This window comes from Nematolebias whitei, chromosome 12 (assembly GCF_014905685.2).
Source record: "Nematolebias whitei isolate Nwh7 chromosome 12, NemWhi1, whole genome shotgun sequence".
NCBI classification, from domain to species: Eukaryota; Metazoa; Chordata; class Actinopteri; order Cyprinodontiformes; family Rivulidae; genus Nematolebias; species Nematolebias whitei.
Genome location: NC_056509.1, coordinates 39,091,595 through 39,116,297, shown reverse-complemented (window position 1 = coordinate 39,116,297; position 24,703 = coordinate 39,091,595). Strand labels below are relative to the sequence as shown.

General features: G+C 39.6%; 2 protein-coding genes across 3 annotated transcripts in view; one reads left to right on the top strand and one right to left on the bottom strand.

Annotated features, from left to right (window-relative positions):
• Positions 1 to 6,030, top strand: part of aida (axin interactor, dorsalization associated) — a 10,235-nt gene extending 4,205 nt beyond the window's left edge. The window contains exons 6-11 of one of the 2 annotated variants that reach the window (XM_037685559.1): positions 926 to 1,029; positions 1,161 to 1,169; positions 1,926 to 2,048; positions 2,940 to 3,062; positions 5,479 to 5,596; positions 5,671 to 6,030. In XM_037685559.1, coding sequence (XP_037541487.1) covers positions 926 to 1,029; positions 1,161 to 1,169; positions 1,926 to 2,048; positions 2,940 to 3,062; positions 5,479 to 5,596; positions 5,671 to 5,770 — 577 coding nt within the window. In that variant the 3' untranslated portion in view covers positions 5,771 to 6,030. The remainder of the gene's footprint in view (positions 1 to 925; positions 1,030 to 1,160; positions 1,170 to 1,925; positions 2,049 to 2,939; positions 3,063 to 5,478; positions 5,597 to 5,670) is intronic. The other variant, XM_037685560.1, reaches the window with a different exon arrangement.
• A 3,395-nt stretch (positions 6,031 to 9,425) lies between these two features.
• mia3 (MIA SH3 domain ER export factor 3) overlaps positions 9,426 to 24,703 on the bottom strand; it is a 19,070-nt gene continuing 3,792 nt past the window's right edge. The window contains exons 3-28 of the mRNA XM_037685901.1: positions 24,123 to 24,209; positions 21,933 to 23,976; positions 20,501 to 20,827; positions 20,094 to 20,224; positions 16,846 to 16,977; positions 16,545 to 16,566; positions 16,343 to 16,431; positions 16,186 to 16,263; positions 15,994 to 16,104; positions 15,839 to 15,910; positions 15,652 to 15,756; positions 15,428 to 15,550; positions 15,258 to 15,345; positions 15,112 to 15,164; positions 14,905 to 14,995; positions 14,650 to 14,788; positions 13,206 to 13,368; positions 13,093 to 13,128; positions 12,943 to 13,010; positions 12,743 to 12,828; positions 12,427 to 12,540; positions 11,374 to 11,436; positions 11,256 to 11,302; positions 11,080 to 11,148; positions 10,261 to 10,660; positions 9,426 to 10,165 (exon numbers count right to left, since the gene is read on the bottom strand). Coding sequence (XP_037541829.1) covers positions 9,915 to 10,165; positions 10,261 to 10,660; positions 11,080 to 11,148; positions 11,256 to 11,302; positions 11,374 to 11,436; positions 12,427 to 12,540; positions 12,743 to 12,828; positions 12,943 to 13,010; positions 13,093 to 13,128; positions 13,206 to 13,368; positions 14,650 to 14,788; positions 14,905 to 14,995; positions 15,112 to 15,164; positions 15,258 to 15,345; positions 15,428 to 15,550; positions 15,652 to 15,756; positions 15,839 to 15,910; positions 15,994 to 16,104; positions 16,186 to 16,263; positions 16,343 to 16,431; positions 16,545 to 16,566; positions 16,846 to 16,977; positions 20,094 to 20,224; positions 20,501 to 20,827; positions 21,933 to 23,976; positions 24,123 to 24,209 — 4,989 coding nt within the window. The 3' untranslated portion in view covers positions 9,426 to 9,914. The remainder of the gene's footprint in view (positions 10,166 to 10,260; positions 10,661 to 11,079; positions 11,149 to 11,255; positions 11,303 to 11,373; positions 11,437 to 12,426; positions 12,541 to 12,742; positions 12,829 to 12,942; positions 13,011 to 13,092; positions 13,129 to 13,205; positions 13,369 to 14,649; positions 14,789 to 14,904; positions 14,996 to 15,111; positions 15,165 to 15,257; positions 15,346 to 15,427; positions 15,551 to 15,651; positions 15,757 to 15,838; positions 15,911 to 15,993; positions 16,105 to 16,185; positions 16,264 to 16,342; positions 16,432 to 16,544; positions 16,567 to 16,845; positions 16,978 to 20,093; positions 20,225 to 20,500; positions 20,828 to 21,932; positions 23,977 to 24,122; positions 24,210 to 24,703) is intronic.

Sequence of the window (24,703 nt, the reverse complement as noted above, 5' to 3'; positions counted from 1 at the left end):
ACATGTTATGCATGTTAGCATAACATGTTACGCAAGTTAGTTTAACAAGTTGCGCACGTTAGCTTAACAAGTTATGAATGTTAGCATAACATGTTATGCACATTACATGTTATGCACGTTAGCTTAACATGTTATGCACGTTAGCTTAACAAGTTATTAATGTTAGCATAACATGTTACGCAAGTTAGTTTAACAAGTTGGGTACGTTAGCTTAAGTTATTAATGTTAGCGTAACACGTAATGCACGTTAGCTTAACATGTTATGCACATTAGTTTAACAAGTTATACACGTTAGCTTAACAAGTTAATGTTAGCATAACATGTTACGCACGTTAGCTTAACATGTTATGCACGTTACATGTTATGCACGTTAGCATAACATGTTATGCAAGTTAGTTTAACAAGTTGCGCACGTTAGCTTAACAAGTTATTAATGTTAGCGTTACACATTATGCACAATAGCTTAACAAGTTATGCACGTTAGCTTAACAAGTTATGCACGTTAGCTTAACACATTACGCATGTTAGCTTAACATGTTATGCACTTTAGCAGAAATATGCAAAACAAACTTTTGTTTGTGTGTCTAAGTCTTTAAGATTCAGTCTAGTTCTGGAAACACGATGACTTAAAAAATGTTTTTAAAAAGTTTTACGTAAGATGTTTAATTTAAATTTCCTTAAATGTCGTTGATAAATTGCTTAATTTTTTTTATCAGTCTTTTATTATAAAAGTCGTTAAACTCAGGATGTTGAGGGGCTGATGGAGATTGTCCAAGGCCAACTTTTGGTCCTCGGACCTTAAGTTGGCCACATCTGATTTAAAACATATGAACACTTTCTGCTTGAGCTGTTAATGAAGCAGGTGAAGATCGGTCTGACCTTTTGTTGTTCATCTTTAGACAAACTGATCTTTCCTCTCCGTCAGGAAAATCCTCGCTCCGGGTGAGGAGGAGAACCTTGAGCTGGAGGAAGAGGAGGATGCTGCGGCAGGAGCCGGCTCAGCCGAAGCGTTCCCACCGAGAGCTCCTGGTACTCTGAACCGTTCGGTGGCTGCTCCATCTCATGTGTTTTGTCACGTTGTTGTGTGTTTGACCGGTTTTGTTCTCTCTGTCGGTGCTCTGCATGGCTTCATCGCTCACCTCTGCCTGCTTCATTCTCAGCTTCTCAAGGTACAGAGTTTTCTGCACACAGCATCTGATTTGATCCTTTTTTCATGTTGTTTATTATCAGAACCTACGACACAAACACGGAGAAAACTTGTCTAAAAGTGTTTGTCTGGGTTAATTGTTTTTCTTGACTGAGTCCAAATTTGATGTTTTACAGTTTTATCAAGAAAGTCAACGTTGTGTCTGCTCGCAGGTTTAACTTGTCAGCTTTGTTTGAAGATTTTATCCTAAAAACCTTTTCAAACTTATTTTTAATCCGGTGCTCGTTTTTTTAAACTGCAATTTCTGTTATTTATGTTTTAAAATATTCTTAGCAAAACTTTTAAAAGAAGTTTTGATGCATATTAGAATCACAGAATCTGTCGCTGGATCAGAACAGTCTATAATTTTAAATGTGGTTAGTGGTCAAGCTGCCAGTCAATGTAGGAAGACAAAAAAATAATTTTAAAGTTACCTAGAATCAAGATATGTAAATATTTAATCCCACATCTTGTTAGCTGCTAGCATTGTATAGCTAACTGTTTCCTAAAGAGTTTCGAAGTTGGTTTTTAAATGTGGCTAGGAATCAGTGCTGTGGGTACGATGGATTTCATGAGGAATTAAACAGCTGAAATAAATCAAACGTGGCTCCGTTAATAAAAGAGAGGCCAATCAGTTCGAATCCAATCAGCTGATGTAGAAAACCAACAAAAAAACGAGTTGGCTGCCCTTATTCAATGAAGACTCCATCGCTGACGTGTAACTTCTGTCCTTTTACAGGGACCTTGTTGCCACGGTTACCTTCAGAACCTGGGATGACACTACTTACAATAAAGATTGAAAAAATTGGGTTGAAGGATGCCGGCCAGTGCATCGATCCTTACGTCACCATCAGCGTCAAAGGTACAGAACCTGTTTTTAAACGGCTGCTGCAGCGCTCTAGACTAACGTTTACTTATTGTTGTGTGAATGCTGATTTAGCAGCATTTAGCTTCTAGTTAGCTTTCTGCTACTTCTAGCTACTGTTCTGCCTCTTGTCGCTTCAAGCCAGCCTTTTGCACCTAGCTAGTCTTTTGCTAGGCTTGATTAGCTTTTAGCTAGCTTTTTGTAATTTGTAGATAGTCTTTTGCTACTTTTAGCTCTAGGTACACATTTTTTCAGTTTTTTTAGTTAGCATTTTGCAATTTTAGTGTTTAGCTGCCATTCTTCTGCTTATAGCTTTTACCTAGCCTTTGTTACTTTTGGCTAACTTCAATACTTCAGCTTATTGCCAGCCTTTCACAATTTGTAACTTTTAGATAGCTTTTTTAAAAAACTTGTACAGTATTTTGATACTTTTAGTAAAGTTGTTGCTGTTTTTAGCTTTTAGCTAGCCTTTTCCTATTTTTGCCAGCTCTTCGTTACTTCAGTCTATAGCTAGCTTTTTGCATCTTTTAACTTCAAGCTAGTATTTTGCTGCTTTTCTTTTTGCTAGATGTAGTTTTTAGCTAACCGTTTCTCATTAAAGCTAGTTTTTCTACTTTGCTTTCGACTAGCATTTGCTCCATTTATTCATTCAACCTTTATTTAGCCTTTAGCTAGTGTTTTTCTTTTAACTTGACCACCTCAGATTCTTCAACATATTCATTCAGCTCTCACACAGAATGTGTTTTTTTTTCTGTTTAATATTTGATTCAGTTTTAAAGAGTACTTACACATCCTCTCCTTTGCTCTCATACTGTGTTTTACAAAAATAACCTTAAAAATCCGTCTTCTTCCACTCTTGAGAACAAACGTTGCGTGTTCTGCCTTCAGATGTGAACGGCGTGGATTTGAACCCAGCACAGGACACTCCTGTGGCCACCAGAAAGGAAGACACCTACGTTCACTTCAGTGTGGACGTAGAGATTCAGAGACACACAGAGAAATTACCCAAAGGTAAACGCAGTCGCTCGAGTCCAACACGACCTGGTCCTGCCTCGCCGTGACCAGGTGTTGGACTTCCTGTGCGTTAAAGCGTGCAGCTCACATACTTCCAACAAAAAATAAAATAAAACGGTTCCAGCTGTAAAACCTTTGTACATTTAGAGTGACGTGCAGACATGATCTCAGAACTTCACCTAAAGTAAAATGAACAGATGTTAAACAGCTGCCCAGAGCTCTGGAGAATCAAATGAGAAAGTTTTCAGAAACTGCAGCTTTGTTTATTTGCACATTAAAAAAAACCTTTAAGATTTCTTGTAAACTTTAATGTCACAAATGTGCAAAAGAACACGTTAAGGGTTTGATCGATTTTGGAAACGAACCCTGTGGATCAGTAAAGTTATTTTCTTTATAGAGACGTACTGGGAGAACAAGAAGGTGCAGAGTTTATGTACAGGTCCTGGTCATAAAACTAGAATATCAAGAAAAAGTTGATTTATTTCAGTAAGTACCTTCAAAAAGTGAAACTTGTATATTATATTAATTCATTACACACAGACTAATATATTTCAAATGTTGATTTTAATGTTGATGATTATAACTGACAACTAATGAAAACCCCAAATTCAGTATCTCCGAAAATTAGAATATTGTGAAAAGGTTCAATATTGAAGACACCTGGTGCCACACTCTAATCAGCTAATTAACTCAAAACACCTGCAAAGGCCTTTAAATGGTCAGTCTAGTTCTGTAGGCTACACAATCATGGAGAAAACTGCTGACTTGAAAGTTGTCCAAAAGACGACCATTGACACCTTACACAAGGAGGGCAAGACAAAAAAGGTCATTGCTAAAGAGGCTGGCTGTTCACAGAGCTCTGTGTCCAAGCACATTAATAGAGAGGTGAAGGGAAAGAAACGATGTGGTGGAAAACAAGTGTACAAGCAATAGGGATAACTTCACCCTGGAGAGAATTGCGAAACAAAACCCATTCCAAAATATGGGGGAGATTCACAAAAAGTGGACTGCAGCTGGATTCAGTGCTTCAAGAACCACCACGCACAGACGTATGCAAGACATGGGTTTCAGGTGTCGCATTCCTTGTGTCAAGCCACTCTTGAACAAGCGACGGCGTCAGAAGCATCTCGCCTGGGACTGCTGCTGTGTGGTCCAAAGTTATGTTCTCTGATGAAAATAATTTTCGCATTTCCTTTGGAAACCAAGGTCCCAGAGTCTGGATGAAGAGAGGAGAGGCACATAATCCATGTTGCTTGAGGTCCAGTGTCAAGTTTTCACATCAGTGATGGTTTGGGTGCAATGTCATCTGCTGGTGTTGGTCCACAATGTATTCTGTGGTCCAAGGTCAACCAGGATGTTTTAGAGCACTTCCTGCTGCTGACCAGCTTTATGGAGACGCAGATTGTTTTCTAGCAGGACTTGGCACCTGCACACAGTGCCAAAGTTACCAGTACCTGGTTTAAAGGACCATGGTATCCCTGTTCTTAATTGGCCAGCAAACTCGCCTGACCTTAACCCCATAGAAAATCTATAAATAAATATAAATAAAATCTTAAATAGCGGTGAGAACATTGGATCTACCTCTACTGAGCCAAAGTGCTGATTTTTGCACCTTTGTAATGCAGCGTGTAATCCCGCTCTCACGGCTGTAACAATGTTCTGTTTACCTTAGTTGCACGTTCCTAAAAGTTTTCAAAGAACTTTAAATATATTACCTTACTTTAAGGATTAACTTGAATCTTTTGAAGCAAAGTTCTGTGGAAAATTTATGAACAAATATCTTACCTGTTGTAGATACGTAGCTCAATGGTTGACCTTAGTTTGGAGAAATATGACTGAATTAATGAGCTAATGGCTAGTCTGAGCTAGTCTGAGCAGGATTGAGACCAAAGTGGGTTACTTTTTAAAATGGCTTCAATCTCAATCATTTCATCGTGCTTCGTGCAAACACTATTTTATGAATCATTCCTTGGCTGTCAATTTACCATTTCGTTTATTATTCTGGCAGATATTCTCACAGGAGGAACCCCGGGCTGCACCATGAGTGCTACAGCTAGCTGCTGCTAGCAATATTTGTGTTTGTAAAGAAAACAAACGTGAAACTGTTTAACTGTGCAACATCGACACAAATTTAAATGTTTATAAAATGTTTTCATAAGTTAGCATGAGAATTTAGAGCGTGGAGTTTTTTAAAGATGGCAGGAATGTATGTTTTCAGTCCAGAGCTCGGACTAGCCTTTAGCTCATCAATTCAGTCAGAATTCAACTTAAATTTCTCCCAAGTGAGGTTGTTCAAAGAGCCATCTACAACAGGTAAGATACTAATTGTTCATAACTTTGTTTTAAACCATCCTCGCAACGGTTTTCTTCGTTTGCCCTCCTTTTGATATCCTTATGTTGTTGATTCTTCCAGGAGCAGCGATCTTCTTTGAATTTAAGCACTACAAGCCCAAAAAGAGGTTCACCAGCACAAAATGTTTCGCCTTCATGGAAATGGACGAGATCAAACCCGGGCCGATCGTAATAGAACTGTGAGTGTGTTTTAATCGAGGTAACGTTTCCTGCGGTGCCGCAAAGTAAAATCTGGTTCCTCCTTGGATTTCAGGTACAAGAAGCCGACTGACTTCAAGAGGAAGAAACTGCAGCTTCTCACAAAGAAACCACTTTATCTCCACCTCCATCAGACGCTACACAAAGACAGCTAAACTCGAGTCGCCTCTCTTAATCCCATGAAGCCTCCTCCTCATCATCATCCAGTAATACCAAATCAAGGCTGTGGGATTTATGAAGAAAATACACAAACTGACCCAGATGTTTGTCACATCAGCTCACTCAAAGGTTTTATATTTAAATGCTTTTGGTTTCAGCTGAAACTCAAAAATCTGAACACTTTATTTTTATTTTTTAAAGCGGTAGCACGGTAAATCAGTTTGAAACCACCTCATGTTTAGTCTTCCACGTGTAGATGACACATGTTCGGGAGGATTCCCCCCCCCCCCCCCCCAAGTTTGTTGTGTTTGTGGCACTGGACTCTGAACTTTTAAATGAGGAGAAAAAGCAAAACATTAACTTCTTAATCCCAGCGTCACTTTGGAAAACATCTAATCTATTGTGAAACATTCAGTTTTTGTGTTTGCACTCTGGTTCCAAATGAAGGAGATTCCTGTTCGAGTTATCCGAGTCGAATTGAAATAAAGCAACTAGAAAGTTTCTGGAGAAACTTTGATGGGGACTGCCATGTGGCGGCCTTTTTTAAATTTTGATTTGACAGTACGATGTGTTCGGGTTCACTCAACTACCACCATATCAAATTCCAGCTCAAAACGGCAAAATATCCATGAGTCATTTGTTCTTTTAATCTATGGTGGCCATCTTGGATTTTTGACTTGAGTATGTGATGGAGAAAGTTCTCATATATAAGCACACCAAATGTGTAATAATAGAGTTAACGCCATTTAAATGTAGCTTTGGTGGCCATCTTTAATTTGTTTTAATTAATTATTCAGTGGGCATTGCTCTCAGCTACTACACCAAATTTCAGCTCAATATCTCTTAAAAACGTCTGATTCACAGTATTTTTCCTTTTTAGCTCAGGTGTCCATCTTGGATATTTGATTTGCAACCAGATTATATTACTAAAAAAAATGGGCTCTTTGTAAATTATGTTGCCATGGTAACTCAAAATGTCAAGAAAAGTAACATCACGGTGCTGAGCCGGTCGTTTTGATATAACTTGTGGGGGTGCACGTTGTGGTTCGGGCCAAATTAAAGTTGAAGGAAGAGTAAGATATAAAGTTAAGAAACCCTTGTCAGGTGGATAATAATAGGTGCTGCATTGTTTTCAACGAAGGCTGGGGAGTTAAAGAGTTACAGCAACAAGACTAAACTCCAAATGTTTAGAGGCTGTGTGCCATTGGGAGGATTTTTATTGTAGTATATGAACATAAAATGATAAAACCATGAAGTTTGCCAAATGTTTTAACCTACTGCCTCACACTAACATTTTAACTGGAACTGGTGAAAAGTCCACACATGTAGCTTCTGTTCACTCCGTTTGCACATCCTATATTCCTTTTGTTTTTATTGTTCAACATCAATAGCTTTTTTTATCTTATGGTTTTAATTTATAAACCAATCTTATTTAATTCTAGGGAAAATGAACTCTGCTTTGTCACCTCTAAAGGTAAATTTAAATATTGTCATTTCAGATGGAGAGCTCTCTTTATTTTTCAAATCACCACAGGCACAAAAAAGCATAATTAGTGAAGACAAAATAAATATATCCAGCCTCGATGATTAGAATACTGGAACAGAAATCCAAGTTTTTAAACGTTTATAAAAATTGCCCTGTGATGAATTGTGTCCTTGTATATCAGTATTAGTGATTTTAAATTCCTGTCCACATTATAAAAGCTTCATGGACGGTAAAACAAGCAGAAAATCAGTGTTGGGTGCTTCAGAGACTTCTCTCTGAAGTTTGGTGTTACTTTACTTTGCGTCGTGTTTTTATCTGAATGGGTTTTTCTTTACTGGTAAATGTTCAGAATATGATTTTTTTTTTTTTTATGTCATGAAGTGAACTTTTAGATTTTATTTTTGTAACATCAAAAATCTGAAAAACCCTTGAAGAGACACTGATGAATTACCAGTAAAGATTTAATTCAGTGTCAAACCGAGACATCTTGTTTTTACTTCTTGTGACTGAGACGACTCAAACGTTTGATTTCTAATAAACTCCAACTAAGTCCATTTTGTCTTTCATGTACTTTAAACATTTGATGTAGCAGTTGGTGCATTTCTGCTTTTAGTTCTGCATTATGTGCCGTTTATCATTTGAACCTTATTGATGCAAAGGGTAGAGAGCCAAGTGCCATACAGCATTTACCACTTTCATCCTAACTAACCAGGATTAATGATTTAAAACAATTAAAAAGAGAAATTGCATTTCCTGTGAAAATGCAGTGTTAAGAACTTGTTGAAAAACAGCTGAAATTAGCTAAAGAAACGTGCTGAAGTGTAGCTGAAATGGAAGAACAAGCCTGCTGAATTAGGTTTAAGTACAAAATTAGCACAAAAATTAGGAAATTAGCTTAAAAAAAAGGCTGTAAATTCAGAAACAAAAACTACCAGAAGCGGAAAGAGCTGAAATAAGCTGATTTTTTTTTAAAATTAGCATAAAAACAGCTAAATAGCAGCTGAAATAGCAGAAAAAGCTGAAACTAGCTGAAATTAACCAAGAAGTTAAATAGGCTGAAAGAAGCTAAATTTACCATGAACTCAAATGTATCTGAAAACAGCTGAAATTAGCTTAAAAATGCTAAAATAAGGTAGAACAAGCTTAAATTAGCAGAAGCGAGCAGAAAGAACATGTTTGACCAGTTAGACTGAAAGAAGCAGAAATGAGCACAATAAGTGGAAATTATCTTTAAAAAGCTGAAATAAAAAAAAAAAGGCTGAAATGTAGCTACAAAAAGCTGAAGGAAGCTTAAATTACCAGAAGTGAAGAGAGCACATTGTTGCTGAATTGGACTGAAAAAGGTTGAAACGAGTGCAAAAAAAAAAAAAAGTGGCTGAAAAGGCTAAAATTAGCATAAAAAGCTGAAATATGCAAAAATACGCTGAAAGGAGCATAAGCTGAAATTAGCAGAAAGTTAGCACACAAATTTTGCAGTTAACAGAAATATTCTAAACAGCTGAAATTAGCTGAAAAGTTAAAATTTGCACAAGGAAGCTGAAGAAAATGTGAAAGGAGCAGTAAAAGGTTGTAAACAGATCTGAAGATTTGAAGGATGCAAAATGAGCTCAGTTCATTTTCTGAGGGAAAAATTGGCAGTGAAGGCGAAATATTTCAAAAAGCTAAAGTCATAGCACCATTCTGAACAAGCTGAACATTTTGATATTTGACTTGTTGAAATAGCACAAAAATTGTGGAACGAGAAAGATGCTGAAAAATGGATCATAAAAGTGTGAATGATTCAAACAATCACACAGTGAGGTTTAAATATTCTTTAACTATGCATCAATTATTGAGCAGACAAATTAAATCTTGGGTTTATTGATCTGCTTTACAACCTGTTCCGACTCCTCACAGCTGAGTGAAACCCTGACGTGACACGAAGGCTGAAAAACCAGTAAACCTGAAATTCACTAGAACATGGAAGTGCGGGCAGAGCGAGGCAGGTCTGTTTCACTACGACGAGGTTTGAAAACATAGTTTACATCATAGTTTGAGTAAATGAACATTTTTATCCTCGTGAACTGTTGAAAAACAGAAATCAGGTCAAACTGTTTTTTCAAAGTTACTGAAAACTGTTGAAAAAGTTTGTTTATCCAACCTCCAGTTCGTGTTTAAATAATACTCCATAATTTATCTGAAGTTTTCATCTCTTTCAAGCCCTGGTCAGAGAATATAAAGCACATCCTGCAGTCGATAAGTGACACGTTTACATCCTTTATTATGAAAAGTTCTATCAACGTAGTAAAATAACTTATACATCTGCCCTTCAAATTACACATTTCCTGTACGCTCGTTTTGAAACAAGTGGAAATCTTGAAATGCTAAAACTTAAACCCTGATGCTAAAAAATGATTTCCACAGAAAACATTTAAAAAAAGGAATTTTATATATTTTTTAAAAGATTAAACATCTGAAGTGTTATTGCACAATCGGCTTCTCAGAGACACTGATCAATGATTCTTTAAAGACCTTGTTTTCTTTTTTAATATTGCAATTAAATAATAATAACAGAAAAATGAAAATCATGACCTGTTTTTGGACGTGATCGGGGTTATCCTATTAGTCTAGAGGTGAACATGTGGTTAATTCCTTTGCCGTAGCTGGTGGTGGTGTTAAGGCTTGACCAGTGGTGGCCTCACTGAGTCCTGAGGGGGCTCCTGCCTCATGTGCAGGTCCTGACCAGGGCCGCTCTGAGGGCCCGCTGAGTTCTGGATGGCACTGGGTGCAGCCTGACCATATGCGTCGCCAGGAAGGGGTCGGACACCTGGAGGTAGGTCCATCGGTGGGGTGATGTGGTCTCGAGGTCTTGGGAAGCGCATATCAGGAGGGACAGGTGGTCGAGGTCCCACAGGCCCATGGACACCTAAAAGGATGAAATCCACAACACGAACAGGTTTAAAGAAATAATCTGCTGCTACTGATACAAGGAACATTTAAACCTGTTCGGACTAAACATACCGGGTGGTGGAATGGGTCCAAAACTATGAGGTGGAGGAGGACGGAAGTGTGGTGGTGGAGGACCTCGAGGATCAATTAGAGGTCCGGGACCTGGTCTGGGGTGGAATACAAGTCCATTGGCAGGTCGAGGTCCAAACTCTCCTCCCATGGGTCCAGGAGGGAGCATACCATTGGCTGGCAGAGGGGGACCGCGATAGGGAGGAGGTACATTTGGAGGAAGAGGACCAGGTGGGAGCTGGTATGGACCAGGTCGTAGCAATCTGTAAGGTCCGGGTGGCGGCAGACGCACACCGGGTCCAGGAGGAAGTAGTGGGTCGTGGGGTCCAGGGCCCGGTGGAGGTCCTTGGGCCATGGAGCTGGGCGAGTCTCTGATTGGTGACACCAGGAAGGATCCAGGTCCCTTAAAGCAACGCGAGAAAGATAAATCTGTCAGGGTCAGACCCAAACGTTGCGTGGTCAGATGGACTGAGATGTTAAGTCATGCAGTGAAGAAACCCATGAACCGCACCATTTACTCCCAAACAAGAAGTGGGTTAAACCAGAGCTGAATCACACGACCAGTAACCACAGCGTTGATTTGGGTGAAAAATCAGACCACGTTATGAAGAACTTGACCTTTGACACAGAGTTACTTTTAAAACCAAAACTACAACCAAGATGCATTTCAGCTTCGGTTAGCCATAAGTGAAACCACAAACTCAGCCAAAACAAACAAACTCATCCCCAATTAATCAAAACTTTAAACTCCTTCAGTATCCAAGTGCAGTTAGAGTGCTTTTCATACACCTTCACACCTGGACGTGACCTTCACATACTCACTGGCTCTGGACTCTCTGTGGAAACCACAGCCTGAGTTTCTGCTTTTATCTGTGCCTCTACTGCTTGGGTCTGTTTCAGAGCAAGGACATACTGACATGTAAGTCGAAGCTCCCGCTCTACAAATGGAAGGGATGCGTTGAATTTAAACGATCACGTTTGGAGCATAAATGACTTACGGTTCCATCCAGGTTGGCTGGAGACGAGCTACGAGGTCCCATCATGTCTGGAAGAGGAGGAAGGTGTTAAAAGTAGTCTGGACTGCAGGAAACACAGAAACTTTTAAAAAAAACATACCCATCCCAGGGACGTGTTTGTTTTCTGGGTAACAACCATGTGGATCAGATGGAGGACGAGGACCTGAGAAAATAATAAATAATGGATGACTACGGACCCCAAGGACCAATAATTATGTTTCCTGGAAACAATTTTACAAGATAAAAATGAAAAATATCACAAAAGGTTTTAAAAAAAATAAATTCAACTAACAAAATAAATTATTGACTAAATTCTGCTTTTAAACAGTGAAAAAGTACATTTTGGAGCTTTCAAAACATACCGGATTTTCCAGTGTATAAGTCGAAATCTTTTGCATAGATTTGCCAGTCCTGCAAATTATGTTGTTTTTTCCATATTCATAGTGCTATTTTTGACTAACGCTTTAAATGTAAACATTACCATTTGCAGCCGCTAGAGGTGCGAGAGGGCCCTCTAGGCTTTTGACAACTACCGGTAGGGTATATGTTCCTGTACTGCGACCCCCCTCGCCAAATATTGACCATTAAAGTGAATTTATTAAGGAAATAGTTAAACTGAAACACCTTTGTTATAATGTCGAGCAAACAATTGTTTTTAAGTGTTAATCTTGTTCAATTTCAAAAAACTGCAACAGCGAGTCCTCCCGTGGCAGCCAATCGATTTTTGCCACGACACTTGCCCAACGTTTCCCGGGGTCAGCGGTGGCGCGTAATAAACGCGACTTATACGCTTAAGTGACTTTTATATGTTTTTTTACTCTTCGTGATGCGTTTTTTTTTTTTTTTTTTTGGACTGATGTGACTTATACGCTGGAAAACACAGTAAATGGTACAGCAATAACAAAAGAAAAGGTTATTTTTCTGATGGTTAAACGGAAATAAAAATAAAAAAAGGAAGGAAGAAGAAGTAAGTCATAGGTGCTTTACACACAAAAAAATAAATAAAAGTTAAATAACAAGGGGAGAGAGCTGAAAAAAAAAAAAAAAAGAAGTCAGGTGTGGAAAAAATAATTTCAAGACACGGATGTAGAGAAGAGACGATGTCCAGCTTTGGTACAAACTGAAGGAGGTGAGGAGATCCACGTGGACTCACCATACGGGTCATTTCTTCGCCCAACTGGGGCAGAAGGAGGGCGCCTGGGACCCTCGATCATTATAGGAGGGGATGGAGCACCTCCACTCACAGGAGAGGGCCCGTATGAATCACCTGTTGCAATAAAACCATTTATCAAAAGCAAAGATACGGCTGGCAATAAAACAAAAAAAGAGGTCCGCGGGCTCCAGAGAATCCAGCACAGTGCGCTCCTTTTATCAATACTGGAAGGAATTTTAAAAAAGCATCTTCTGCAGGATCAAAGTTTTCGGTTTAAAATGAAGGGCACCAACAGGAGGCGTCCGTGTGGCCTTACCTTGGCGAGGACCTGCAGGCTGACCAGAGTTGGGCCTGAACAGAGGAGCGCGGCGCTCATTAAGCTGGGAGGTGATCACAACCAGTCTGAAAAGAGAAATGTCGAAACGCTAAAAATATAGTTCTGTTTGCGACGTTTAAAAGAAAAAGATATTTTTGAACAGGAGCGTTTTTAAATACTTTTTTAAAGACAAGACTCACTTTTCGCGCAGCTTTGATGATTCAAGCTTTTCTTGACTCAGCGCCCGCTCTGCGTTACGAGCGTTAACCTGCGAACGGCACGGAAAGTGAGCGCGCGCACCGTGTTTTTACAGCGCGCTGCTAAATGTGAATGGATCCTGTGAAACGTACCCAGTTGGAATGAGTTTTGTTTTCCTGCTCTTTTATCTAAAAACAACAGAAGCAGAAAGTCACATCGAATGCTCTGGATTTTATTTTAATAAATCGTTTTAACGCGACTCCACCTGCTCTTTGTAGACGTCTTCAGTCTTCGCCATCTGCTCCTCCATCTCGTTGATGCGCTGCCGTAAGATTTTCACCTGCTCCTCCGCTTCGAGGGCTTTACCTCCAACTTCAGACAGCAGATTCTCTTTACTGCGTCGCTCCAGCTCCTCTTTTGTTAACCTCCTGCAACGCAATAAAAACACACTCCATCAAGAAACAAGAACTTTATTCCTCCAAGAACACACAACTGTATCTGGAAGATGCTTGACTAGGAGTTAGCCAAGAGTCGGAGTAAAAACTTATTACAGTAGTCCCTCGCTACTTCGTGGTTCGACATTCGCAGTATTTCAAAGTAAGATTGTACACGATGGAAAAAAAACTGTACACGACACGACTGTCAACTTTAATATTACTTAAGTGATTGGGACGGAACTGGATACTGCACAGTAAAAAGTTAACGAAAAATAAAATACTTTGGACAGGTGCCATTTTGTAGTTTTCTCTCAATAAGCCTACGCTGTATCCCCGCTCATAACGACTACATTTCCCAGAAGCCAACAATGCCCTGCCCAGAAGACGCGTTTCCTTCTGCTGAAATACGAAGGAAAGTATTGATCAGATCTGAAAAAGTCTGGTGCTTATTACGGTGACATTGGCGCCCAGCGGATGCAGAGAGCCGCATGGAACCCACTGAACCGGACCCACAGACTCATCGGTGAATCTGAGAGCTGGCAGCCGGTCCACGAGGACCTCCGAGCGGGGCGCTCCGCCGAAGGTCCGGGGCTGATTCTGGATTCCATCGGGACTTTTTTCATCCAGACTTAGACTCAATTGGACCACCTCCGGTCCTGTGCCGGCCACCCGAAGCAGAACTGTACACTACTCACTCAACTTCAAATTTCAAGTTGAACGAATAAACATCAAGTTATCTTGATTAACAAACTCTTGCTAAATAAACTCTTGCTTTAGTTTAGTTGATTTAAATTTATTATTCATAAAATAAAATAATTATTCGTATTTTACGGACTATATGGCACATTAAGCGAAACAAAACAGATAATTCAAACTATATTCAACTCATTCACAATAATTATATAAAATCAGTTCGAGGTTAAGCACAACCAGAGTTAATACATAAGGCGCACCTGATTATAAGGCTCACTGTGGATTTTTGAGAAAATTAAAGGATTTTAAGTGCGACTTAGTTAGAAAAATACGGTAGTTGAGTGAACTATTTTGGTATGTTTCAACTCAGAAATCTATATCAATTTAACTTAAAGTGTTTAAAAAAAATATATATATAGCGTTTCTACTTTGCAGATTTTTACCTATCGCAGGGGTGTCTTGAACACAAGATAAACTACTGTCTATAAACGTGACAGCAAAGTCTAGTTTACTCTCAGACATGAACATAGTGTCAACATGGTGTAAGAGTAGAGAATGGTGGTTCCTGGTTTCACTCACTGCTGCAGAGCGTTCTCCTTCTGCTGATACATTTCAACCATGATTTCATTTTTCTGCTGGAGGACCTTGAATTGGTTCTCGACCTGGCTCTTATCGCTCTTTAGGACTCCGATCGCGTGTTCCAGCTCCTGATGTTTTTCTGGGGCACAATAAAGTCCCAAAGGTTTAGTTGAGAGGCGGTCGTTCATTTAGACTATTAATCATAAAGTCAAGATTGTGCGAGTCTGTAAAATGTCTTCTCAGCGACCGACGTACCTTCTAGTTCTTTCCTCGACTTTTCTTCGTTCAGTAGTTTTGCCATGAAGCGATCCCGCTCTTCTTCAACAACAGTGAGAGTCGTCTGGATCTGTATGGAGAAAAATAATGCAGAATAGAAACGTGTATATTTTTATAGAAACAACATATTTAAACATTTAGCACAGGCACAAATAATGATCAAAAACACAGATGAGTAACTCTTACCCTGGACACGTCCATCATCTGCCTGATTCTGCTTTTTATGACCGTCTTCTTATCTGTTTGATGACACAAGACTTTCAGAAACTTGAGTTGTTACAAAGACAGAACAGGTTGTTTAATCCTGGCTGATTAAAAAAAAATAAACTCACCAGTGGCTACTTCACCATTTGCTAAAACTTTGGTTTCACCTTTCTGCAGATCGCATGCATCCAGATCAGCCAGGAGATCAGACAGCACCTAACAGAAAGGTGTTGCCTGGCGTGAGCTAACGTTTCGTTTTCCAACCCAGTAACAATGTGGGACCAGTTAAAAGCCTGACCTCCAGATTGTGGTCTTTGAGCACCACAGAGTCCTCCAGCTCCTTCTGGGACTTCTGATAAACTTTAATCTTCTCGTTCAGCTCCTTGTGCTTTGCCTCCCAGCCTTTAATAGCTGCTTTGAGCTGTAAGAAACGCCACCGTCAAGACGAGAGCCTCTGGGAAATCTTGACCAAACGCATTTTCGTGGTCAGCAATTCTCAAACCAGTCAACATACTCTCTTACGTTTTTGTTTTCTTCCTTTATGGCGGTAAATTCTTTCTGGAGACTTTTTTGTTGGGCGTTTCGTGCATCTTCACGAATCTTGGCCTCGTCCAGGAGAACAGTAGTCTGCAACAAAAAAACAAAAAAAGCAGAACTTGTATATTGAGAGAGTGAAAATGGCAACGTGAAGACGGTTTAAAGGACGTACCTTAGCGAGGGCTTCCTGAACCTTTTTTCTGCCGAGCTGCAACTTCTCGTTTGATTTCTCTAATTTTTCAAGCTGTCAAGAAACATCAGCCTTGGTATTAACAAAAAAAAAAAAAAAAGACAAAAACACAACAAACAAACAATAAAAACAGTCACCCTGCTTTTATTTTCCAAAGACATGGCACGTTCTTCTTCCAGTAGTTTTGCGTATTTATTTTTTTCTTCAAAAACGCGTCCATTGACTTTTTCCGCCTCTGAAACTTTACTCTGCAAAATAAACGAGTTAAATAACCATAAATGTTTAAATCACTGAAAACTGGTAGGAAAACACCTTTCCTTCAAGCTTACCTCCAAGTCTTGTATGGTTTTCATCTTAAAACTGACGGTCTCTTTTGATTGTTTTTGGTTTTCTTTCAGCTGTTCAGTCTTGGGGGTGGAAATGGTTTGTTAGTTTTATTTTAATTTTAAAGAAGCTTTTTCACATCACATTTATCATGTAGCTAACCTGCTTCTGGAGTTCAACTACTTTGGTTTGAGCATCCGACTTCTCTTTTCTGAGCGCCTGGATTTGGGCTTGGAGTTTTTTTTCATCCACTTTTTTTATCCCCCAAGAAAAGGAAATACTAAATTAGTGAGGGTTTACACAGTTTTGTTTTGTAATGAAATGCAAATAAATGCAAGGTATATTAAAATAAAATACAACTTACCGAGGTATTCCTTCTTCTTAACCTAAAAATAAAAAACAAGCAAACGCTTATTTGTTAAAATATGAAGACAGTTTACAGATACTCTATCTTTTTATTTAATATAGCTCAACTGTTAATTAAAGTTAGTTTTTCATTTTGTCAGGCTGAACCTGAATGTTGTTCAGTTCTGGGACAAATTAAACTTACAAGACCAACATAAACAATACCGACCATGTCTTTTTAACACAAATTTAAAATGTAAAATAACTCGCAGTAATAGAAACTTAAAAAGAAACGAGAGCAGCGATATCACAACACTTACAGCCAAAACAGTCCTCCAGAAAAAGAGGGTGAAGCTCAGCGCTCCAACCAAAGCAGTGATGACAACGGCTTGCCAAGGACAACCAAACAGCGTTTCCCCTGGCTTCCACTCCTCTGGCAGCAAGGAAATCATCTGAAGCACAAAAACACAGTTTACATTAAATAAATCAAGACCAAAACACGGTAAGATAACCCCCACTCCCCCAAGTTATTCGCTTTATGGTTTAAATCAAAATAATAGAGACAGACAATAAAACAGAGACAGCAGTTACCATAATACGCAACACTGAAAATGTTGACGTCAAACCACGTTTTCATTACAACACATCTGTCTTCAACTAACACAAAGTTTAGTCATTAACCCAACTTTGATTAACAAAGGCTCTTTCGACACAAGTAGGCCTTAACCCCAATCACACCACCGTCACATCGTCTTATCGCTTCATTAAGAGCATTAACATACAATGTGAACAACGTAACGAGAATAAAAAGGCAGGTCTACACAAAACTGGTTCAAAAACGTTCTTCGTCAGCACATCTGTCAACATAGCTTCCATTAGTAGGCTCATATATTAACGCGGAGACCTTTAAAAAAAGTGTAAAAGTATCTTGTTGCAGCACTTCAACATACAACACAAATTTGCGTAACGCTTTCAAATTCTTATTTTAAAACGTGCAGTGGATCAGACCCGAGCGTAGTGGTTCAACCGTAAAGTCACCCCTCAAAAACCAAACAAACTCTAATAAGGTTGCAGTATTACAGCTACTTCACCACTTCCTGTAAAGTCCAACATCCTCTTCAGCAAGCAGGGCTGTACGAGTCTAAATGTCCAAAATATTACTACTGCACTCAAACTCAGGAAACAAATAATGCCATTAGAATAAAAAAAAGAGTAGGCCTCATAATATCTGATGCTAGATGAAATGTGTCTGCTGCAAACAACAGGTTTAGAAAGTACAACAATGTGCAACAAACCAGTCTATTTGGCATGTTTTCAACACATCAGCAGGACATTGCATTAATAAAACCGAGCATGGAGGGTCAACTTAACAAAATATTTACTTACATGCTGCAGCTCTTTTAGAAAGAACACATACAGGAGCTCTGGTTCCGTTACAGCAGGTTTGGATAGTGTCTCACTCTCCATGTTTACAAGATGAACGCAACACAAACACTATTTGACAGATGTTAGCTCGTTTGTTTATAGCTGGTCTATCTTCAGAGTAATCCACACAGCTGAGGTGGGCCGAGGTTTTAAAGTATTATACGTCCATAAAACTAATATTAAGCTCCTACAAACACTGCGAACGTTAAATCAGTCGAGGCAGGTGCTAAATTAAATAAGACTCGACAACAACGGCTTGCTAACGCAGTCAGCCGTCAGTCACTATCGCTAACACAACAAACGTTAGCTTAGAGCTAAAAATAAATAACCAGGAGTTTAATTTAAAAAAAGTTAAAAAGATACAATGAGCTGAAAGGTAAAAGTCTGCAATACGACGGCGTATTAGGAGTATTGTCTTCCAATATAAGGCCCTCCGTTGTCAGACTAACAGCCAGCTCAGCACCGGTAGCGTTGAACTTCAGCCCTACACAGCTACGGTCCACTGGCAGGGGGCGGGCGGAGAGGCGTTCAGAGGAAATCGGAAATTCCTTATTTATGAAAAAATCTCAAGGAATACGTTGAAGCTTTCAAAGAAATAACACCATGCTGGACTCAAAATCTGTTGCAGAAGCACAGCAGAAATGAAACCAAAGCCAATATTGTAAATCATAATTTTTTACTAATATTGACAATAATAAAATAGCCACTATATTTGAGCAATCACGCTATTAGCCTTTAACTCGTACGTCTTTTAATTTGACAGAATGTCCTTAAAGCAACGTGGATGACAGCGCGTCTCCCTAAGAAAATGTGCCCAACTTGACTGCATGCTTTTTCTACCCAAAAGCTTAAAATAATGACACTTCAGACTGACAACCAAATTTGACACTTACAGCTAAAGTTCACACTATTGATACGAACTGTGAAGCGGCTTAAAAACTCCTCATTTTGTCCAACAATGTTCAGTTTCTTTTGTTGTGCTGAAACATTTCGCCCTCCATCCAGAAGGCTTCATCAGTTTAAGGAAACAACAAAACAAAACTGCTTCTCCACCCAACAACCTACCTCATTTTGTGTTTTTTACAAACTGGATAAACTAAATGAAGAGGTAGATCTTATGTCCTTTCTGAGCTCAAGACCATAACATTTTATGTAGAGCATTCTGACAATGGTTCATGGAAAACAAACGAGGGAACAGTTGCTGGTGTACATTTTTTATATGTATTATGCACATTTATTAAATGAGCAATTAAAGACGACAGGCAGGCAATTCTTGTTTTAAGATACTTCCTCTTGCTGACATTTGCCTCCACATTTAATAGATCTATTTATGTCTCTCTCGCCGCTCACTTTTAATTCAAGCCAGTTTGTGTAACAGCAAAAGGAGAAGGCAAACAAAGTGCTGACCCTGGGGCCAACGGTTGGGCCCAACTGCTGTCTCTAAAAAAGCTGCATTGCCTGAAACCTTGCAAGGAGTAATGAGTCTCCAATGATAGTGATCTGAAGTTCTCACAAAAACCCAGCTGCCTTGCAGTGCAAGTTTTCCAGATGACACACTGAATAAATGATTTTTATTAAATTTTATTCTAACAGGAACAAAAAAAAAGCAGTTTAAGTGACAAATACTGAAGAGTACTATCTAGTTTAGATATAAAATAAAAGACAATGATTTATTTAAGGTCAGTAAATGGTACATGGAATGGACTGTACTTATATGGCAACTTTCTAGCTAACCGGGCTGCTCAAAGCTCTCTACAACTCAATCTATGCCCTCATTTAAATTCAATTCAGTTTGTTTATATAGCGCCAAGTCACAACAGATGTTGTCTCAGGGCATTGAACCCTCCACACACACATTGATACAAAACTCTACACTATCTCTACAAAGCTAATCGGACTAAATCATTCTTTAGAGACTAATCCGTGCTTTAGATAACATTCATACAGTCTGGGCACACGTGGGGTAACGAGGAGAGCAATGTTTTGCCCAGGGACACTAGTTCCAACATGTGAATGCATGCAGATGGAATTGAACCTCCAACCCTATTGTTGGAGGAAAACTGCTCTAACCACTAAGCCACAGCCGGCCAAAAGTATGCAACGGTTAAAGAATGGGAACAGAAGATGTAATTCTCAGACTTACCACCGTGGTCCAATCGGCAGTTTTATTTTTCATTAGTGAGAAAATGCACCCCATGTAAACCAGTCCAGTTGCGAAGACTCCAGTTTCTTCCTCGTGTATTTCAGTCCCACTCTCCACAGAGTTTGTAGAGTCTTATGGGAGAAAAGTTTGAATTTAGCTAGATTACACTGTGTACTTTAGAAGCTGATTAAATCTCATTAATTTATTATAGTAAATAAACATATCCTGAAAACAAAGATCGGACAAAGTTAAAACATTATTCCTTAGCTGATTTCAAGAATTAATAATCTAGAGTCATCTCCACAAGGAGCAGCTTTGTTATCGAAGTTGGTCCGGTTAGCACGCTGACAAAAATATAAACCAGCACAGATGTTATAATTTAAAATAAATATGTTTAGATGACACACCTGAGAGAGAGTGTTCAGTCTCAGCCTCGAGGCTCATGTCTGAAGGAGTTTCCAGAGTGGCTTCGGGGAGCTGTTGCTCCTCTTCTGATCCAGTGAAGCTTGGCTGATCGTCTTTGTTTTGAATAAACTGTCCACCGGTCACCTCCACACTGACATCAGGTCCACCAGTCACCTCCTCCTGAACTACCTGTTCCTCTTTAATCTTTTCAGGTTCTTCTTCTTGGTCCGTTACAGCGAGGTTGTCGTCGCGACTGGTTTCAGGTGTGTTGTCATCCTTTTCTTCGACAACGTGGGAGGTGTTTTCTTTAACATTCGACTGAGGTTCATCTGCAGTGCAACAAATACAGTACGTTAAACTCCATGCAATCTTAGGGATTAATCACAGGAAATTTAAAAATTTGGTTATAAAATTATGTATTCCATTTCATCGACTTCACCAAAAGACTAAATGCTGCATCCATCCATGTACCGTATTTTTCGGCCTATAAGTCGTACCTTTTTGCCTAATTTACATGCCCTGAAACTTATAGGACAAAGCGACTTATTTATGTTTTTTTCCTCATATTTATAAACAAATTTTGTCTGAGATATGACTGTTTTCACTCACTCTGACATGGGAAATATTGACCACTACCATTTTCAGCAACTAGATGGTACTTGAGTAGTATGGCATGTCGTTGTGTCATGTAATAGGTAAAAGTGGCTATTAATGACACAACCGGCTTGCCATACAAATTCACCTTTGTCCAGCTCGACTGGAGCAACCGTCAAATCAGCTTCATTTTGCTGCGCCGTCCTGCTGAAATGCAGCTAATTTGACCATTGAAGCGCATTTATTAAGTAAAAGCTCAACTGAGACACACCTTTATTATAAAGTCGAGCTAACAAATAATTGTATTTAGGTGGTTAGCTTGTTAAATTTTGATGAAATGCGCAGCGAGTCATCCTGCTGTGCGCTCTCACTTCCATGCATCGGCTTTTGAAAATGCAGCTGATTTGACCGTCAAAGTGCATTTATTAAGGAAAAGTTAAACCGAGACACACCTTTTCTATAATTGAGCAAAAAAATAATTGTTTTTAAGTGTTAATCTTGTTAAATTCTTGTTAAAGTCCTCCCGTGCACGCTCCCGCGACCACCATTTGGCAGCCAATTTATTTTTGACACAACACTGGATCACGTTTCCGGGTAATAGATGCGACTTATACAGCGAAACAACGCATTTATGGATTTTTCCAAATTATTAGACATTTTTGGACTGATGCGACTTATAGGCTGGAAAATACGGTAAATCATGGACTGATTTTGATGGGGTTGCATCAATCACAGTTGAATACATTTCTGTCAGACTCAGCAAATCACAGATGAAGCAATCTTGCAACAGCTCTAAGTTCCACAAAATAATCAAATAAAAAATAAAAAAATCAAACCAACCTCGTACACTGTCCAAAGATGTTTCTGTGGTTAAAGGTGCACTGTCGCTGACTGTCGAGTACTTTTGCCGCAGACTGAAAGCGAGCTCTTGAAAGTCGTCAAGTACTTCAGTTTCCTCATCCACACTGCTTGTGTTCGCATGAAGCTCGTAATCTTGTTTTGCCTCCTGCATATCGAGCATCTTCTCAATCTCGTCCAGGATGGGGTTTTCTGAAACTTCCAGGATGCTCTCAAGTGCATTTTCAATGTCCTGCGTGGATCCTGTGTTCGACACACGGATAGCCAGCAGCTCTGTGTCCAGATCAGAGAACATGGCCTCGACTTTGTACAGGTTCTTCATGCCGAGAAGCCTCTGCAGCCGCGACATGTTTTCTTCTGTGAAGTGCTCCCTCAGCAGAGTCAGTCTCAGTATGCTGTCGCTGTATTCTAGCTCTGGAGCGGATTCAACGGACCGGGTTGTTTCGGGCGAGGGATTCTCAGCGTGAATGTCGTCCGACTGTGACAACAAAAGTGCATTTTCATCTTCAAGTAACTCTTCTTCTATTCCGTTACGATCTTCATTTTCTGCATCTTTTTCATCCTCTTCCTCTGTTTGAGGCAGCTCATGAACCTTTGCTTCCTCCACAGGCGATCCCATCCGACTGCTATTACTTTCCACATCCGTCACTAAATTTTCAGGGATATGATCATGTGATTTGTCATCTTCTACATATTTAACACGTGAATCATCAGATTCCTTGTTTTCTGTGGACTGATCTTGTTCGGTCACAGTTTTGTTTTCATCAAAGGTAATGTCTAAAACCTGCTCTGTTAAAACATCACTGTCCTCCATATCACCATCATTCTTGATAAACTCTGCATCGGTGGACTCTTCACTTCTGTCCTCATTGGTTTCATGTGTTTCATTATCAGATTTATCATCCTGAGGGGGGCTAGCGTGATAATCTTTAGGAACAGCTTCGACACTTTCGTCTATTTGATGGTGTATCGGCTCATCGGTTGGTTTTGCCGTTTCATAGAAAGCTTCCTCGTGTCTGATAACTTCTGCAACGCCCTTATCTTTACCATCACGCAGGGGGTTTTCATCATTTTTAGTTTCTTGAATATTTTGCTCCACAGTGTTGGGATGAGGGTCATCTTGGGGATCTGTTATGTTCTCTGGGTCGTTTTGAGATTCTGATAAACGTGGATCTTTCTCTGATTTTCCTAAATTCTCTTGTGTTTCTGCCTCTTCGTCATCGTCGTCGTCTTCTTCTGAACTCACATCTTCTGCTGTGGTCTCACTTCCCGTCACAACTGAAAACACTTTTGTCCACAGGTTTTTATCCTCTGCTGTATGTGGCTCCTCGTCCTGAACTGATGGAGGGCTTTCTTGCTTTACGAGTGAATCCAACGCTGAAGCACCCGGGGTTTCTTCAGAAAAAAGCAGCCGTGGAATTTCCTCTTTATTTTCTGCGACATCTTCACGATCTGCCTCCTCTTCCACGTCCTCTACACGTGGAGTGACTTTCGTGGTGGTTTCTTCGTCAGTGACGACGGCGTCAAACGTTGCTCCGAGGGACGTTTTTAACTTGGGGACCTGCTCCGCCACTGAAACGGACACTTGTTTGATAAAAAACTCTCCTTTGGGCAAAGATTCCACTTCAGCTGTAGCAGATCCATCTTTGGTTTCACTTCTTTCTGACACATTTTCCAAAGCAGACTCAACTTTTTTTACTTCGGTAACTTCAGGCACAACTTGCACATCAGACTCGAAATCCTTTACTAACGGTGATTCAGTTGATGCGTTTAGTTCAAGTTTAAGTAAAGAGGCACTTTGGTCTTCTGGAACTTTATCAAGATGCTTGATTTGTTCGTCACTCTCAGTCCCTTCCTCTACTGATGGCTGTGATTCAGCCCGTGTGCTCTCTGCCTCTTGGATTTGGACAGACGTTTGCGTGTTAGGATTATCATTCTCCTTCTCCGCTGATGAGCCTAAAAGCTGATCTACGTCGTAAGTGTCAAACTTGTCAAATCCAGTTTCGAAACAGACAAAATCTGTTTCCTAAGAATGAGACAAAAATAAAGGAAATTACAAATATATTTGTGGCAGTTATATTCACTAGTGGTGTCATGTTTGGAAAGCTTCAATCCAGGATTGAACGGATAGATAACCATCAAAAGTTGAATGAAAGTATCAGTGTCTCATACCTCTGCAGGGACTTCAACTTCTTTGTCAGTATAACGGTGGTTTACTGCAACAAGTTCCTTTGGGAAATAGCCAAAGCTGCTTCCAACCTTTCAGCAAGAGATCATGTTCATTATTTGGCCTGTCGCGATAACAAATTTTGCTGGGCGATTAATTATTTCAGAAATTATTGCGATAAACGATAATATTGTTGGAAATTTGACAATAATTAGTAACAAAACAAATTATCAAACATTTCTTCTTAAATTTGACAGAGTGTAGTACCTTTTTTGACCACCAGATGGCAGTATAAAAGAGTTTGAACCGAAGGATGGATAGTGAGGGGGTGAGCAGCATGCCTCTAAGAAAAATGGAAGGAAGGCCCCTTGACGTGACATGGGCTGTCTCTCCTTGTTATTCCCCAATCTGTTATAGAACCCGATCCGTAGTGTAGCTCATTTGCGCATACGCGAAAAGGAATACTTCTGGGTCGCACGGATCGCTGTTGAATATGCTAGATTAAGGAAAATGTGCTAGTATAATTTCGTTTATGAATGAAAAACTGTCTTAATTTACTTAGAAAAGTGCACGCTCTACCTCCACC